Source organism: Leucopleurus acutus (assembly GCF_964270905.1).
Source record: "Leucopleurus acutus genome assembly, chromosome: 20".
Lineage (NCBI taxonomy): Eukaryota > Metazoa > Chordata > Mammalia > Artiodactyla > Delphinidae > Leucopleurus > Leucopleurus acutus.
The window spans coordinates 55,750,826-55,762,385 of record NC_139162.1 but is presented as its reverse complement, the minus strand read 5'-3'; the positions used below and the strand labels follow the sequence as shown (position 1 = coordinate 55,762,385).

Here is an 11,560-nt window from a genome sequence, read left to right as displayed (position 1 = left end):
AGAGAAACGTGGGTCCACCATAGAACCTTAAAGCTCTGGCGTGGGAGAGCCTGAAAACTCGGTGGTGGAGGGACTGTCAGAACTGAGTAGGGACAGGTGTCAGAAAAAGCCATCGAAGTGACTATTTCAAGGAGGAAGTGGTCGTACACAAGTACCAGAAGAACAAAATAAGGGTTGAGGAGCGTCCACTGAGAGTTCCAGGAAACACATCAGTGTTTGTGACAAAAGCAGCTTCTGAGGAAGTGTGGGGTGAGAAACCAGTTTCTAGTGGTTGAGGAACAAGTGTGAAGAGGCAAAGCAAAGACTGCCCATGTGGGGAGTATCTCAGGGCAACTGGTCGCCCCGTCCATGGACCAGGAATAGTAGAAGGGGATGAACATTCTCCGAGTAATCGTATCCATGTTCTGAAGCTTTAGTTCCTTTTCCTAACTCAGAGTTAGGAAACTTTGGTGCCAGTGGTGATGGTGTAACAACTATGGAGCACTGAGAAGTCCCTAGGATGGGGGACTTCCCTGACGGTCCAGAGGTTAAGACTTTGCCTTCCAATGCAGGGGGTGTGGGTTCGATCCCTGGTCTGGGAGCTAAGATCCCACCTGCCTCATAGCCGAAAAACCAAACCATAAAACAGAAGCAATAGTGTAACAAATTTAATAAAGACTTTAAAAATGGTCCACATCAAAAAAGAATCTTAAAAAAATAAACCCGTAGCGTGACGTCATGAACTCATACATTACTAAGAAGGAGCTATTGTTCCCTCCTCTCGGCAAATGTAAGGTGAAAATAGAAAGGACGTTTCTTGCCTCAGGAACACAGGTGTTAATGGAGGTCGAATTTGGTCCTTTCCCCCACCTCCTGATTCTTCCGTGCACCTGTTGTATGAAACGGGATGATGGAAGCAGGTAGGGAAGGCAGACTGGAGATCCAGTCTTAGTGTTGTAATGGGGAAGATGAAAGAACTTGGGGGTAAACACAGAAGGAAGAGAGGCAGGGCTGGGGTAGGGAAAGGAGATGCCATCTCAGCCTTCAAACCTCACCTTTCCTAATACCCATGAGACCAGGCAACGGTAGCATCAACCCGCAGAAACAGATCACCAAATGTGAGGGCACCTTGAGAAGGAGAGATAGGTTAGATCAGTGCTGTGATGGAGTGATGAGTGTGCCTGCTTAAAAAAAAAATTATATATATATATATATATATTTCAGCCATGAGAAAGAAGGAAGGAAATTTTGCCATTTATGACAAAAAGGATGGACCTTGAGGGCATTATGCTAAGTGGAATAAGTCAGAGAAAGACAAATACTGTATGATATCACTTAAATGCGGAACCTAAAAATCCATACTCATGGAAACAGAGAGCAGAATGGTGGTGCGTAAAGGCTGGGGGGTGGAGGAAATGGGGAGCTGATGTTTAAGGGTACAAACTTGCAACTAGTAGACAAATAAGTCCTGGAGACCTAGTGCCCGGTATAGTGATTACAGACAACAGTATTGTATGATCATCATCAGACTTGGTAAGAGAGCAGGTCTTAATTATTCCAGCCACAATAAGGAAGTGGCAGTTGTGTGATGTGATAGAGGTGTTGGCTAATGCTACAACGGCAATCCTTTTACAATAGGTAAATGTATCAAAGCAACACATTGTATACCTTAAACCTACACAATGTTCTATGTCGATTATATTTCAATGAAAAGGAAAACACTTTTCAGTTTGGGACAACAGAGGCTCTCTGATGTCTCTTGATGTTGCCCCAAATGTATCCTTTTCTTATCACACCTGTCATGGTTCATCTACAATATCAACGCCAGTGGGTGGGCATGAGGGCAAAAAAGGTCCCCTTTGTCCACCCAGGTGCCCAGTTTACAAACTTCAGAGTTTTTTGTTTTTAATTGGAGTACAGTTGATTTACAATGTTGTGTTCGTTTCAGGTGTACAGCAAAGTGAATCTGTTATACATTTATCCACTCTTTTTAGATTCTTTTCCCATATAGGTCATTACAGAGTATTGAGTAGATTTCCCTGTGCTCTACAGTAGGTCCTTATTAGTTATCTATTTTATGTACAGTAGTGTGTGTGTGTCAATCCCAGTCTCCCAGTTCATCCCTCTCCCCCTTACCTTCTGGTAACCATAAAAAACTCAGACTTCTTGTTGACCCTGCCACCTGCCCACCCATCATTTCTAAACAATAGAATGAAGTATGGCTTCTGTGCCTGGAATATGTCAAAGGTGTCTACTTTCTCAGAGTGGTTATCGACTTTCAGCTGGAATAATGTAGCAGCCTCCTAACTGATTTCACTGGATATGTTCCTTCTTATTTTTGAATGGAAACAAACTTAGCAAAAGAAGAATACAAAGGAATTTTCTAACTGGGACAATGAGTATCTACAAAAAATTATAGCAATTAGCTTACTCAATGGTAAGATATTAAAAATATTCCCCATAATATTGGTACTAAGAAAAGGGCACCTGCTATCACCACTTCTATTGATTAATGTACTGGAGGTTCTAGCCAGGTAATAAGACAGTAAAAAAAAAAAGAAATTAATTTTGGAAAAAAATCCTAAAAATGTTTGCACCTAAAAATAATCTTAAATAGTCTAAAACGGTTAAGATTAAGAAGTGAGCTTTGCAAGACACATTGCATATAAAAAATCAATTTTATTTTTATACCACCAGCAACCAACAGAAGCAATAACGTTATTTAAAGAATGATACTACTGACAAAATAAAAGTCATGTAAGTAGGGATCTCTCTGGAGGAGATGTAACTAGTGGATATTTCTGGTGGGTATCTAACAAAAGATATGCACATTCTCTACGTGGAATTCTATAAGATATTATTTAGAGAAGTTACTGAACATGAAGTTAAATGGTGAAATATACCACATTTAAGGTTTGAAACTTCCAAGGATGGAAAGATTGAAGAGGTGATGATTCTCTGTAAATTGATCCGTAGCTTGGATACAATCTCATGTGAAATCCAGGTGGGTGTTTTGTGAACACTGATACCCTAAAGTTACTATTGAAATCCAAAACACGCAGAATAATCAAGGCAATCTTGAAAAATAAGGACAGAGCTAGAGAATATGTTACCAAGTCTCAAGACCTACGTGTACCTGTCACTCACAGCTGGACCTCCATCTGGGTTACCAGTATTAGTTATGGAACCTATATCGTTCTGGTTGTCAGCACTAGAAATAGGTGAGCCATTCTCAACTCTTCTGTCTCCCCCCACCTACCATGCTTTTGTTTTCTTTGCATATGTCCTTCCTCTCACTGCAACCAGAAGGGTCTTCACACAGTGTAGAAATCATCATATTACATCCATGATCAAAATGCTTGGTGAGCTCCCTTTGCCTTAAGGATAAAATGTGCCTTTATTTGTGTGGCTTCCATGGCCATGCCCAGCATCGACCACAGCTGCTGCTCTTTTCTGTCACAGTCAGAGCTCTAGTTATACTGAACGTTTTCACCCTCTGTCTTACATCTGAGCCTTTGGAAACATTGGTACAGACAGCTGCCGTCTTCCCCTTGCTTCACCCCTGCATCTCCCTCAGTGTCTCTATATAATGGAATCTTTCACAGGAAGGGGCTCCAAGGGCATCCTCTAGTTCCTCTGTCACGAGACATTGATTTTCTCACTTCCTGAAGATCTCTACTCCTGGACGATAAATCCTGTTATGGTGGGGATAATGTTTGCCTTGGTGCCTGACATGTAGTAGGCTCTTATGACAAGGACTGGAATTGCTTATTACAACTCTGTTACCTTTCACTTCATTGGTAACGGAAGTACCAATATTCAGCTTGCCACAGAGCTATTTGGAAAAAAGGCTACATCGTCAACCTCCCTTGCATCTAGGTGTGGAAAGCTGTTAAGTTCTGACCATGGGGAGATAAATGGAAGTGTTTTTGGAGTGTTTCCAGTAAATCGTCATCACAAACAATTGGCCAGTACTTTACCCCCACCCTCCTCCCCTCCCTTCCTCTCTCCTTCCTTTCTTTCTCCCCATGCTTCATTTTGCGGTCTGAAATACAAGCCCTGTTCAATATTTCAGAAAGAGCGTTGCAATACTTGACCCTCTGGCATTGACCCATTGACCAGTTTTGGAAGATTTTAACCTGGACTGCCAAGGGCAGCATAGGGCCATGGTGGTCAAGACCCCTCCGTCCCCTCTAGGAGCCTCCTTTGCCCAGGTCAAGCCCTGCCTTTATATCGTGACCCCTAACATATTTCTACCTGACCCGTTTTTTCCTTGAGACTGTAGGTTTCTTGCCATAAACTAGAATATGGAAAGGTTGGAATGTCCTGAACCCACCCCAAACAAGTCCATCTCATCTTGAGATGAAGGCTATAAATGGGTATTAGCTAGAAAGTCTTGGACCTTAGAACACCTGGTAGGTGAAGACCAGAAAGGAGAACATTCAGTATTGGGGCCACTAGTAATGAGGTAATACTTGGTATGAGTTTTAATTGCCCTTAGTATCAGGAATAATAATGGTTATCGTGCATTGAGTAGCGTACACATGTCAGAGCTTATGCTGGTTTCTGGATATTCTTGATCTCCAGATCTTCATGTTATCCCTTTGAGGTTGGAATTAATATTTGCTGATAGTTAACAGAAAATGCAGATTTAAGAACGAATTTGACCTGTGTAAGGTGTCACAATATTGAGAGGAGGCGGGGACCCACATAATGGGTATATTAGTGGGTTGACCAAGTCGAAACTCTCAAAAAGGAGAGCGTTTGTGATGCGCAGACAACATTTCAAGGACCACGCGTAGGAGTCTCAAGTTCAAGTGGCACTCTGACCCCATTTATAGATCCATTTCTTCAACATACATTTCCTGAGAACTCTGAGTAGTGGGAACTACGAACACAGCCATTACACGTGACATAAATTTAATTCACACGAGTTCGCAGTCGATACAGGAAAATGGATACGTAGGCAGTATTAGGGTTCAAATGCTGTTGTAGAGAATTACAGGTGCTTTGGGACTATGGAAGTAGTATCTTAAGTCAAGCTGGAGGATTTGGGAAATCATCTTGGAGGAGATGATATCTACTAGGAGACCCAAAGAACAAGGCAAGGTGTGAATAAAGAAGTGGAGAAGAAGAAATCCTGCAAGGGCATAGGATAGAGGGAACTGGGGCATGGCTGCCATCCAGCCAGGACACATTGGTATAGATGTGCTGTTTGTTTATAAGCCTGCATCTCCAATGACTGGTTGTTGCCTCTCCGGCTCTGGTTCTGTTTGATAAGTGCACCTATTCTGTACTGGTGGTTAAATATTTTGAATGACATGTGCAAGAGACAGCAAAGAAGAAATAGGGATAAAGACAAAAGTGGGGAGGAGATGCTCCCACGGCCATGCCTTTAAAGATGTTTTCAGGAAAGACAAGAGTGGTTAAAAGTTTGGTTCGCAGGAAGCAAGTGCAACAGTACTTGGAACCTAGAAGAGACAATGGGTTTTGCCTACAGAAGAAATTTAGCGCTTTCATCCCCAACCCTCTGTCAGACTCCGTGCAGTTCTCCCTTAGTTTTCTGCGACGACTCTCTCCTCCATGGGCTCAACTCGGAGCTCCCACAGCCCAAGGTCAGGGTCAGCTTGCAGCTTTACCTGTGGCCACTGCATCTCTCGGTCATTTCTCCAGGGCTTTGTGATCTGAACCTTCTGCATTCCTGACTTGAAGCCCTGCTGGCTGTCTCCTGAAGCTTCTTCCTGTGAAGCCAGTCTTCAACCGGGAGCCACACGAGGGCCACCAGGACCAGGAAAACTAGGCCAATCCGAAGGAGATTCTGGGCATTGTGATCCCAGAGGACAGGATCTGGGGTCAGAAGAACAAGAGTGATGGCTCACAGGAACCTACCAAGACCCCTTCACCCCATCTCTCTTCCTCTTTCCTTTCCCGATCTTATGTCCTTTAGCGCCTCCAGCCCCCGCTGCTGGCTTACCTTCCTGGAATTGGGTCTCTGTGGTTAACATGTAGGAGTCCCAGTGGTCTGCAGAGGATAAGGAAAGAGGAGACGTGAGGAAAAGAGATGATGTGGCCTCTTCCATCGCAGGCTCTCCTACCCTTGGTTATACTCCGTGACGTTCTGTAGCTTCTCTAGGTCCACCCCTCGCACTCCAGGTCCCAGTGGCTTCATCTGGCAGGTGGAGTGGAAGAGGGCAAAGACCTACTGTATAGCACAGGGAGCTCTACTTAACGCACTGTCGTGTCCTCAGTGGAGGGGATATATGTATACGTATGGCTGATTCATTTTGCTGTGCAGTAGACGCTAACGCAACATTGTAAGGCAACTATGGTCCGATAAAAATTAATTAAAAACAAAACGAAAGAAAGCAAAAGACAGACCAGAGGAAGAATTCAGCTCTAGGACTCATAAGCGTGTGTCTCCAGGCGTATCTTCTGTGTGAGCCTCTGTTTCCTCATTAAGTCAACCGCCGTCCTTTCTTCTTTGTCCCACTGGTCACGTCATTCAGTCTTTTTTTGTTTTTTTTATGATTCTATATATACGGCATTCTTTTTTTTTTCACACACACACACACACACACATACACACTGTATTTTATTTTTACAAGAGATAAATAAACTGACACCAGGCATTGGAAATGGATGACCACCACAAAAGCAACAATGATTGCAATTACCAAACACGAAACACACTCACACTATGTCATAATATTGACATTCAGTCCAGGAATCCTCCACTGTACGTCATTCAGTCTCAACCAAACTTCTTCAAGGTCCTCAATGAGCTGCCCCAGCCCACCACACCCCTGCCATTCCCCCCTCTGACATCATTTCCAGTCCACTGGGCTCCTGGCTGTTCTTTTATCACCCTGCCCATCTTTCTGCCTTAGGGCATAGGCCTAAGGACTCATGCCCTCAACTCTTTTAGCTCTTTCCTTCCTTCCTTCCTTCCTTCCTTCCTTCCTTCCTTCCTTCCTTCCTTCCTTCCTTCCTTCCTTCCTTCCTTCCTTCCTTCCTTCCTTCCTTCCTTCCTTCCTTCCTTCCTTCCTTTCTCCTCCCTCCCTCCCTCCCTCCCTTCCTTCCTTTGTCATTATTGAATTTGTTACAGTATTGCTTCTGTTTTATGTTTTGGTTTTTTGGCCTCGAGGCAGGTGGGATCTTAGCTCCCCGGCCAGGGATCGAACCCGCATCCCTGCATTGGAAGGCAAAGTCTTAACCACTGGACCGCCAGGGAAGTCCCTCAGCTCTTTGCTTGAAGCCTCCTCCTCTGTGAGGCCAGTGTGGACAACTCTGTTCAATGCTGCCACCTGCCCTCCTCCCCATCACCGTAATGCCATTCGTTCTACATTGTCCTTTTCCACACCGTCATTTCCTCCTTGTGTGCTGTGTCATCGATTGAGGTATCCTGACTTAGATTCATGGTCTGCCTTCTCCCGCTAGAGTACGAGTGCCACACAAGCAAGGATCTCTGGTTGACCGATAGAACTGTAGTTCATGGCATACGCTATACACTCAAGGGATATTGTGAACGAATGCCAGGGTTTTAGTGTCACTGGGAGGCTGGCTTTGAGTCCTTCCCCAAGTTTAGAAGTCCGTGTTACTCACCAGAAGAGGTGTGCTCTGTGGGCGCAAAGGTGGTGTCCCCGGCATCTCCTGGCAATGGAGACAAGGAGAAAAATCAAGGGATCTGGTCTTTCCACTTATTCTCTACACTCCGCCCCCCGCCCGCCACCTCTCTGGCGATATTCCTCATGAGCTATCAAATGGGCCTCTGGGAGATCAACGTGGATGAGGGCATTGGTGAAAAGTACCCCCTGTGCGTCTTCCCACCTGCCTCTTTGCTGCCTCCCTCATCATTCTTTGGGGGGTCAGTTAGGGATCCAGAAAGGACACGGGGTAAAACTGGGGGGCGTCCTCACCTTTGACCAGGAGCGTCACAGGCTCACTGGGGAAAGACCATGCATGTGTGTTGTAGGAGCCAAAACATCTGTACGTGCCTCTGTGAGCTGTGCTCACAGGGCCCATGGGGAACTCCGCCTGGATGTTCCCGTATCTGCGCTGTGGGCGGCTGGATCTTCCCTCCTTGAGCAGAAAGAAGGTGCTTGTTGCTGTTTCTAGGCGGCAACGGAAGGTCACTTCCTCTCCTGAGGTCACCTCAGGTCTGGGTTGAACTGAGAGGGTGGGTGTGTCATACAGTCCTGCGAGAGAAGGTGGCTGGTAGGTAAGGAACATAACTTTTTTTTTTGACCAGGTGGCATGTGGGATCTTAGTTCCCCGACCAGGGATTGAACCCACGCCCGCTGCATTGGAAGTGGCGGAGTCTTAACCACTGGACCACCAGGGAAGTCCCGGTAGAGAGCATCTTTATCCTGCTTCCTATATCCCCCATCCCTCTTCTCCTTAGGACCAGGATATCGCTCCCCAGAATCTTGGTCTCTTCTTCTGTTTCCTAGGTTTGTCTCGGTCATGGACATACCCTCCCTGATCTCTCCCTTCACGACTGAGACAGTTGCTCCCCTAGCTTCCAGGAGTGTGAAGATGAATCTCTTTCTAATGATACAGATGAACTTATTTGCAAAGCAGAAATAGAGGCACAGCCGTAGAGAACAAATGTATGGATACCAAGGGTGGCTGGGATGAATTGGGAGATTGGGATCGACATATATACACTATTGATACTACGTATAAAATAGATAACTAATGAGAACCTACACTGTAGAGCACAGGGGACTCTACTTGATGCTCTGCGGTGACCTCAATGGGGAGGAAATCCAAAAAAGAGGGAATATATGTATACGTATAGCTGATTCACTTTGCTGTACAGCAGAAACTAGCACAACATTGTAAAGCAACTATACCTCAATAGAAATTAATTTAAAAAAGATGACTCTCTGGGAAGTGCCCTACGTCATTGGTCATCAGTGTTTGGTCCTTGGGACCAGCAACCTCCGCGTCGTCGGGAACCTTGTTAGAAATACAAATTGCCAAGCTCTACCACAGACCTACTGCCTCAGAAACTTAGGAGAGCAGCCATCTGTGTTTTAAAACATCATTATCACTTTTAGTTGTAGTAAAATATACATAAATCTACCATCTTAAGTATTTTTTGTGTGTGTGTGTGGTAGGCGGGCCTCTCACTGTTGTGGCCTCTCCCGTTGCGGAGCACAGGCTCCGGACGCGCAGGCTCAGCGGCCATGGCTCACGGGCCCAGCCGCTCCGCGGCATGTGGGATCTTCCTGGACCGGGGCACGAACCCGTGTCCCCTGCATCGGCAGGCGGACCCTCAACCACTGCACCACCAGGGAAGCCCCATCTTAAGTATTTTTAATTGTACAGTTCTGTGGTATTAAGTACATCCACATCGTTGTACAACCATTATCACCATTAGTCTCCGGAACGCTTTTCATCTTGCATAACTGAAAGTCTGTACCCATTAAACATTAACTCTTCACTCCCCCTTCCCCCAGCCCCTGCTAACCACCATTCTCATTTCTGCCTCTGAATTTGAGTATTTTAAGTACCCCATGTAAATGGAAATGCACACTTATTGATCCTTTGAGGACTGGCTTATTTCACTCAATATAACGCCCTCAAGTTCATCCATGTTGTATCATGTGTTAGAATTTCCTTCCTTTTTAAGGCTGAATGATACTCAGTTGTATGGATGGACCACATTTTCTCCATCCATTCATTCACTGATAGGCAAAGGATGTTTCCACCTTTTGGCTATTATGAATAATGCTTCCATGAACATGGTCTCACTGAAGTCATCTGTGCTTCTACAAGCCCTACAGGTGGTTCTGATATCTACTAAAGTTTGAGAACCATATCCCTCAACTGAAGGGAACTATCTGACCCAAGCTTACCTGGCCAGCCAGTCACCTTAACCCCATTTACTTTGTCTTTTTTCCATACCTCCGTTTCGCCCTCACATGCTATATAATTGATTTGAATTTCCTGACTTTGACTCATGGTCTGTCTTCTGCTAGAATACAAGAACCACAAAAGCAAGGGTATTTGTCTGCAATCTCTCTAAGAGTGGTTCCCAGCCAATCACTGTGTGATGCAGTGGGGGGTACAGAGCTTCCAGCCTCATTTCAATACTATTCTGAAAGGCCACCCAGGTCCAGAGTCCACATCTGCTCGGCCGAGGTCTCAGGGGAAGCTGCATCACAGTCCAACCTCCCCTTCTGCCCAGCCTGTCCCCCTCACTCATCACAGGTGCGATGTTCGAGGACACTCCACAGTAATCCCCTCTGTGCACGAATATCCATCTCAGAGCCTCTTTTCTGAAGAACCTAAGACAGATCTGCTTCTGGGACACAGAGACAATTCTCTAAAGATAATCCCTGTAGGAAATAATCAACCCTCAACATTACCCTCGAGACAAATACTAGTGTCTGAGTGAGGCTTGGAAGAGAGCAAAGGAGATGACCCTGCCCGGGAGTCAGGCTGAGGCGTTGACTCTACAGCTGTGCAGTGGGACAGTTACCTGTTACCACCAGATCCAGAGGGTCACTGGGCTCTGACCAGAGCTCCCCACTTCGATAGAAGCACCTGTACTGCCCTGCAGTCTGTGAGGTCATGGACGGGATGGGGAACTTGACTCTGTTCGACATTCCAGGTGACTTCGGTCTCTTGAAGGCAGAAAGGCCTCCCTCAAAGTGCAGTTGGTACTCAGCGGCCTCGTGAGTTCCTTGACACCAGATGATGGCCAGTTTTCCTTCTGGAATCATGAAACTGGGTTTGACCCAGATGACAGGTTTCGAGAGAGTCTCTGGAAAGGAATCAGAGGCTGGAGTTCCAGATAAAGGCCCTGCTCACCCTACTTTCCACCCAGCTGCTGGTCTCAAGCCCTCCTAGCAAGCCAGAGCCCCTGCCCTCTTCCAGTTGTTCTCACGTGGGTACTTAGTCTCAAACCAGACGCTGGGGCTTTGAAGGAAGGACTCACGCTTCTGGGTGCTGGTCCCCTGGCTCAGAGACAGCCCTGGAAAACAGGAATCATGAGATATATCGCCCCATCCACACGAGACCCCTGAATTCCATCTCTCTTCCGTGCAAGAACTCACCAAGAAAGAGAAGGGCAGCAAGTGCAGAAGGCATAGCTCAGATTGTGCCTGGCTAATGTGGAGAGCTGGGGGGAGACTGAGTCCAGCAGGCCAGGGAGAGGCACAGGATGTGGTGAGTGAAGCCCAGCGCCAATCACCGCGGGACTTTCACACTGACTTTTTTATGAGAAGATTCAAAGATCTCCCCCCACCTCTGGCCGTCGGGTATAAGGAGAGGAAATGGTCCCCATGACACATCTGATCATACATGTGGTTTCTAACCAGAACCTCTGATAGTTGTCTGCCTGAACTGAAACTCATTTCGGGGTCAACTTCTAAATTTTGAAATATGGACATTATGCCCAGGGAAGGCATAGGGTAGTGTGCAGAGCAAAAGCCTTAGAATCATTAAAAAAAATAGGTGTTTGGGCTTCCCTGGTGGCGCAGTGGTTGAGAGTCCACCTGCCGATGTAGGGGACACGGGTTTGTGCCCCGGTCCGGAAAGATCCCACATGCCGTGGAGCGGCTGGGCCCGT

General features: G+C 46.1%; 1 protein-coding gene across 1 annotated transcript; it reads right to left on the bottom strand.

Moving 5' to 3' along the window:
* Positions 1–5,614: 5,614 nt before the first annotated feature.
* On the bottom strand, positions 5,615–11,079 carry NCR1 (natural cytotoxicity triggering receptor 1; the record flags this gene model as incomplete). Its single annotated transcript, XM_082863552.1, has 7 exons — positions 5,615–5,826; positions 5,954–6,001; positions 7,582–7,629; positions 7,896–8,174; positions 10,469–10,753; positions 10,877–10,963; positions 11,046–11,079. 7 exons carry the CDS (start codon positions 11,077–11,079, stop codon positions 5,615–5,617), a joined length of 993 nt encoding a protein of 330 aa, XP_082719678.1.
* Positions 11,080–11,560: the final 481 nt, after the last annotated feature.